Genomic DNA, 6,579 nt, shown 5'->3' with positions numbered 1-6,579 from the left:
TTGACATAGTAGTCCAACTCGGAGAGCTGAAAGAAAGACAGAGAGACGGCACGTGAAGACGCTCCGGACCTCTCGCGAAGGACTCGCGTCGTCCGCGGGGAGAGTGCGTGGTTCGAGAGATCGTAAATGAGCAGAACTTACCTCCAGGTCCCCGTGAACCGAGGCGTTATGCCTGTCCAGAAAATTAACCACTGAGCTATCACTGGCCCTATAGAGAGAGAGAGAGAGACACACACATATTTCCACTCCCCTCTCCAAAAACAGTTCGGGAACTACTCAGGAATGTTCAAACAGACTCTTGGTGCTCTTGAAAATACACACGAGTGTCACTGATCCATTGACAGTCAGTGGTTGCTTCTCGCACAGCGAAGGACGTTTTTCAATTTTTCAATCGTTTCTAGACTCGCCATTCCGAACACAAGTCCATTCCTCGATGGACTATAGTCTATTGTGAACTCTGTGAAATGTTTAATTTGGGATATTTATTACATTGCACTTTCCCTATTGGGTTACGAACACATTCAGATTACGCGGGACCGAAGGTGATTGCGATGTTAACGCCAAAGTTGAAAAAACACTGTGCCCAGGCCTACGGTGTTTGTTTTAGGTGTTCGCATGTGCAAACAAACCTAAAAACTTATAAACACCAAATGAAATGACAAAACAACTAACTCATTCTTTCTTTCATAGCGATTCTATTCAAAATTCGTTTCGGGCACTACTCGCTCGTTAGGGCAGCGTGCTCGGGTTTTTAACATTTGCAACGGTGTGTGTGTGTGTGTGTATATTCTTGTTTTGCAACTGGAAATTGATATTAGACATACCTAGACACAACTTCACTTTGTACAGCAGCAGATCGCGTGATGATACTGAGAGTACATGTGCTCACCTATACACCTCCCCTCGGCTGAGCCAATGAACGAACTTGCTGTCAAGTCTCGTTTGGGGAGGAGAGCACATGAACGAGACTGTGAATTCGCTTTCAATAATACGTAGGTTCACTTGCAAACCAGTGTGCGCGATAACGGGGTGTCCGTTTGCTCCTACACGTACTACACACATCCCTGAATTGTTCTGCACCCAGACCCCCTGTCCAGCCGCTTCGCTGACCAGCCGCTTCGCTAACCTCGCTTTTTGCAGCGAGGTGTGTTCGGCACTTCGGGGCTCGCGCGCTCGAGTGTTCACTGTCGAACGGGGTGTCCGTTTTCACTTTTGCATGCGCTCCTACACGTACTACACACATCCCTGAATTGTTCTGCACCCAGACCCCCTGTCCAGCCGCTTCGCTGACCTCGCCTTTTGCAGCGAGGTGTGTTCGGCACTTCGGGGCTCGCGTGCGCGAGTGTTCACAGTCGAACGGGGTGTCCGTTTTCGCTTTGCATGCGCTCCTACACGTACTACACACATCCCTGAATTTTTCTGCACCCTGACCCCCTGTCCAGCAGCTTCGCTGACCTCGCACTCGGGGCTCGCGGGCGCTGCATGCGCGCTCGGGTGTGTAAAGTCGAACGGGGTGTCCATTTTCGCTTGGCATGCGCTCCTACACCAAGTACACACATCCCTGAATTATTCCGGCTGTGCTTCTGGCTTCGGTGCTCGTACCCAGGTGTGTTCGGCACTTCTTGGGCTGACTCGCGCGCGCTCGAGTCAAAGTACAAGTCTCTTATCAGAAATTGAATAGGACACGAGCAAACAGGCACGTGCACAGACATTTTTGGGGGCAGGTGTTCAAGCCAAAAAAGGCACCCATCGTGGTAACTGGTGGCGTGAGGCACGAGGGCGGTGTCGGGTGGTCGACGGGTCGAGTTCGGGGCTGGAAAGGGAAGGATTACCAAACTGTTTGTAGATTACCAAACTGTGATCCCAGCTTCCCATGTCGCTCCGAGCCCCAACAGAGCAAAGATAGAGTGCTGTGTTGGCCCTGGGCCAACCCTACATCACCAACAGGGCACGTGGATGTGTTATTTCTCACAGAAAAGTCAAGGGAGGCCAGTCGGACACCGAACCCTAAACACCACCCTCTGGGGTGCCCTGGGGCACCAGGGAGATGCCAGGTTGGCATAGAGTCCATTCTGGAGCTCTGGAGGGTTGTGATTACCAAAGTGGCATCAGATTACAAAAGCGTCCTCTGCTGACCCCGAGTGCTCAAGGGTTAGTTTTTGCATATTACCAAAGTGGCATCATAGTACCAAAGTTGCGTCTGGGGTCAGCCCGAATGCGGCCCAGGACACCGTGTAGGGTGGTGCGAGGTCCTGTCGAATTTTAGGGGGTTAGTGTTTGTCTATTACCAAAGTGGCATCATGGTACCAGAGTGGCATCAGCGGACCCCAAGTGCATGTCCTCTAGGGTCGGACCAGGGCTGTCTCTCACGGAAAGGTCCCCCGAACCCTAGACCGCCCTCCGGGGGTGGCCTGGGCGGTGTCAGTTTGGAGGAGAAGTGGACTTTGGAAAGCTGGGTTAGGGAATATGATGACCGAGTTGTCATCCGGATTACCAAGCCATCCTCCCACACCGTATGGTCGCAGGTTCCCGGCTTGAGAGAATTTTGGGAATGGCCGAGGTTTCCCGAGATACCCCACGTCGGCCTAGGACCCTGACCCAGAGGTTTCCGAGTACGACCGAGAGTCGGGGTCAGGTGGGCCTCGGGGATAGGTCAGGGATGAAGGTGGAGGTCAGCTGAGGGGTCAGGTTAGGGCTGGGACACCTAGGTTGGGGGGTTAGGCTGCGGGGGTAGAGGTCAGGTAAGGGCTCATGGCTGGGTAAGGGCTCATGGCTGGGTCAGGACTAAAGGTGAAGGCAAGTTTGGCCAACTTTTTGCCAAAGTGGCATTACATGCGACTCGCTTACCTGTGACTCACCCGAACCGTGGTGGAGATGGGTCTCGTCCGAGACTCTGGGCCAGGGGTCCTGACCTGACACAGAAAGACAGGGTGACACGACACACGCCACGTCGTTCGGGCACGGGCGGAACGGTGGTGCAAAGACAATAAGTAAGTAAGTAAGAAAGAAACAGAGAGACACGTCTTTCACAAACAATCGAACTTTAATAACACGAACACGTGACACTCTGCGTAAAATGATGAACTACTCACAACAAAATTAGGACAGACATGGACAAACATCGTGAACGACACCAGAACAACTGTTAAAAGCTGACCCTACATGACATCGAACGGGTCCCTGGCTAACCCTAACAAAAACATAACAACTCCAAACATTCCACCCCTAGAAGGTGGCGCTGGGCTCGAACGACACCTCCTCCGTCTATCTTAATCGTCAGCGGGCTCAGGGCGACCACAGTACATGTGGTACGGCGATCCTAAAGTACCAAGGACTGTGTATTCCTGTTGGGAAACAAAAAAGACACAGACAGTCAGGCGATGCCGACGTGGGACTCGGAAGTCACGCGACACGATCCGCGCGATCGTCTCACCTGTAGAGGAGTGCCCCGGGAGGGCGCAGTCGTCCCAGAGGGTTCGTTGGAACTCGAGTCTTGGGGCTCTATTATCCTGACCCGCTTTCGTGTAACCCTCCGCGACTCTTCCGGAGGGGACGCTTCCTCCGTTCGTGCACCGGGGTCCTCTCCGAAAGAGTCGGTGTCACTGGTCTCTGACAGTCCCAAGTCCTTACGTAGGCTGCGGCGGGGGGCGGGGCGGCGGCGGATGGCGGGGCTGTTCGTGCCGGGGGGGTCTTTGCTGCAGTGGGGGCGTACCTGCGGCGACTCCTCACCCTCCTGCAACCTACGCACTTGTGCGGCCTCCTGCACCGTATTCAGCGGGAGATAGAACTTCGAGGCCACCGCCTCAGAATGGCACATGGCCCTGTGAACCGCAAGTCTCTTTGTGGGGCTCAGGTTCTACGTCTGAGGACAGACAGACAGACAGACAGACAGACAGATTAATAGAAATGAAACTCTATGACGTGTTCACACACGTACGCTTTGCGACACCTAGACGACCGTGTACTCACGTGGTGCACCATAGAAGTGCGTAGGTTGCGGAAGGTGTAGACGCCGCCGAACCCCATCCGCGTCCACTCCGTCTGGAAAAATGCCAGGAGCTTTTCGCACCTCCCACCCGAGGCGGTGAAGAACAGATATGGGGAGTGGGACCCCGGGAACATGTGTCGCACCGCAATGAGCTCCTCCAGCCACCCCAGCTCCTCTTTGGTCAGGCTGAGCTGTGCGTGTCCATAAGTCGAGGCGGACTTGTGGTCTTGGACCTGTGGAATCGATCACAAAGTAGGAAGAAGATTGGGCGAGACTGACCGTGACACTCCACGGAAATGGCCGGTCGGCACCACGAGTAACCTGATGTGACACTCACGTTGATCGTCACCCGTTCGCCGTCCTCTTCGGCTTCCAAGACCTCATCGACTTTCATGTTCATCACGCCGGCCCGATGACCGGACATGGAAATGAAGTACCCCGCCAAAAGTCCGAACGCCTGATGCAGGTTCTAGATGGAACCGTCCTTCAGGGATCCTGCGGGAAAAACAAAAAGGAGACAGAGAGACTGGGATAGGTTTCGTTCTCGTCTCACGCTGGCGAGGTCGGACGAGACGGACAGAAATGATCTGCTGCACCTTCCCCCGGAAGGAGCGCTGATCCGCCTTCGAGACGATGTGCTCTGTGGGGAGAGAAAAGCAAGGGACCATTACGGGTAAGGCCGCGGTCTCCAAGGCAAAGAGACGTGAGCTCTAGGGCGTGGACACTCACTGGAGGCCTCCTTCCGCACCGCATGTCACATCGCGCTGGATGTCGCGTAAGCGACGCGCGACCTTCGCCCGGAGCCAGATAAAGTCCACCCCGTTGAGCTTGGTGGTGTTGCGTGGTACATACGATAGGAAGTCAAAAAACTTCTTGAGACTCATTAAATTGGTGGTGGAATTCATCTTGTCTTCAAACAAGACCCGGATCCAACTGACAGACAGACAGACAGACAGACACACACACACGAGAGCACAGGCGTGGGTCAGCGAGGGTCGCGCACGGAAACAGACGGACCGGAGCGATGACGTGTATGATACTCACTTTCTGATGTTCGCGTGTTCCCTGAGGAACACAAAGTTTCCTTTTAGCAGGCCGCCCTCGCCGGCGTGAATGAGGAACCTGTGTATGTGGCTCACGCACCCCTTGGCATTCTCCATCTTCTTCTTTGAGGGGTCCGTTCCGCATATAGAATCCAGGAACTCCTGGAGCAAGTTCTCTGTGAAGGAATCGAGAATGAGAACGACGCCTCGCGTATCACGGAAAAGCGTCGTGGTCGTAGTGCACTCACCGTAGACGGGAGGGTCTGTCTTTGAGAAGTTATCCCGCCGCGAGAACTTCTTACGCAACATAACCTTCGGGCTGTGGGAGACGAGCCTCTGCAGGCGGGCCAGCTCCAAAAGGGTGTCCTGGCAGTCGGACCGGGGGCACGCGCCCTGAGGAACCAGGTTCAGGCGTTCCTCCAGCTCCCTCAACCGGAGCGTGGCGGGGCAGGCGGGGTTCCTCGGCGTCCGAAGACGAGGAGGACTCCACGTAGACCCTGGTCTTTCTCGAGCACTTCCTCCCGGGCATCGGACTGTCGGGCTGAGGCTCCGGGGGCCTGGGCTTGTGGACGGGCGCCTGGGATCGCGCCTTGGATCGCGGCACTCTCTCGAGCTTGAGGAACTTCATCAGGAGGCTCCGCTGGCACTTTGAGTGAACGCCGGGTGGCGTCCTAGGGTCCACTCCGAATCCGGTGGTCCGGCTGCAGTGGGCCCGAGCACACTCGTCATCCTCCTCCTCCGACGCTAACCCCTGCATCTCCTGCAGTTCCACCTCCTCCTCATCCTGCTGCTGCTTCCGCCGCTGCTCCTCCTTCTCCTCCTGCTGCTGCTCCTCCTCATCCTCCTGCTCCATCAGCCGCTGCACGTTAGCGGCCTCCTGGACCGTGTTCAGAGGAACGTAGAACTTGGAAGCTACGTCCTCTGAATGGCACGTGGCCTGGTGGACGGCACGCCTGACGTGGGGGCTCAGGTTCTTGATCTGAGGGGACACAAGACAGACGTGTCAGATGCGAGGACGGACGTGCTCATGTACCGACGCGAGAGACGCGAACGTGCGGAGAGGCCGACGGCCGGACCGTACTCACGTGGTGAACCGTCGACGTCCGGAGATTCCGGAACGTGTAGCTCCCTCCGAACCCCATGCGAGTCCACTCGCTCTTGAAGTAGTGAAGGAGCTTCTTACACCGTCCGCCCGAGGAGGAGAAGAAGAAGTAGGGTGACCCGCTACCCTGGAACCTCTGCCTCACTGCCAGCAGGCCCTCGAACCAGCGCAGCTCAGACAACGTGAGGCACTTGTGCTCCTGCACCTAGGAGGACGGACAGACGAGAGAAGAGACAGGTGTCAGCGGGCGACCCCGGAGCCCGAACCTCACCCTTTGTCGCGGAGACCCCGACGCGGGAGACACACTCACGTCTATGGTGACGTGCTCGCCTTCCGTCTGTGCGTCCAAAACCTCCGACACCTTTAGGTTCTTTAACACCCTGGCCCGATGTCCGGACATGGATATAAAATATCCTGACATCAGGCCGGAGACTTTACGAAGCTCG

At 55.8% G+C, this 6,579-nt stretch overlaps 1 protein-coding gene across 1 annotated transcript; it reads right to left on the bottom strand.

Annotated features, from left to right (window-relative positions):
• Nucleotides 1–5,118: 5,118 nt before the first annotated feature.
• Nucleotides 5,119–6,579, bottom strand: LOC134328241 (histone H3.v1-like). The gene is made up of 4 exons (XM_063009324.1): nt 6,444–6,579; nt 6,117–6,338; nt 5,280–6,010; nt 5,119–5,207 (listed from the first exon to the last, which is right to left on the bottom strand). The coding sequence occupies exons 1-3, from the start codon at nt 6,552–6,554 to the stop codon at nt 5,330–5,332; spliced, it is 1,014 nt and encodes a 337-aa protein (XP_062865394.1). The 5' UTR covers nt 6,555–6,579; the 3' UTR covers nt 5,119–5,207; nt 5,280–5,329.

This window comes from Trichomycterus rosablanca, chromosome 15 (assembly GCF_030014385.1).
Source record: "Trichomycterus rosablanca isolate fTriRos1 chromosome 15, fTriRos1.hap1, whole genome shotgun sequence".
Classification (NCBI taxonomy): domain Eukaryota; kingdom Metazoa; phylum Chordata; class Actinopteri; order Siluriformes; family Trichomycteridae; genus Trichomycterus; species Trichomycterus rosablanca.
This window is presented reverse-complemented; position numbering and strand designations above follow the sequence as displayed.

Bases quoted from the DNA above. Each gene is read 5' to 3' on its own strand.
- LOC134328241 (XM_063009324.1), bottom strand. From the start codon at position 6,554: ATGTCAGGATATTTTATATCCATGTCCGGACATCGGGCCAGGGTGTTA. The intron at 6,339-6,443 runs GTGAGTGTGTCT...CCGTCCTCCTAG, and splicing joins GCGAGCACGTCACCATAGAC to GTGCAGGAGCACAAGTGCCT. The intron at 6,011-6,116 runs GTGAGTACGGTC...GTGTCCCCTCAG, and splicing joins GGACGTCGACGGTTCACCAC to ATCAAGAACCTGAGCCCCCA.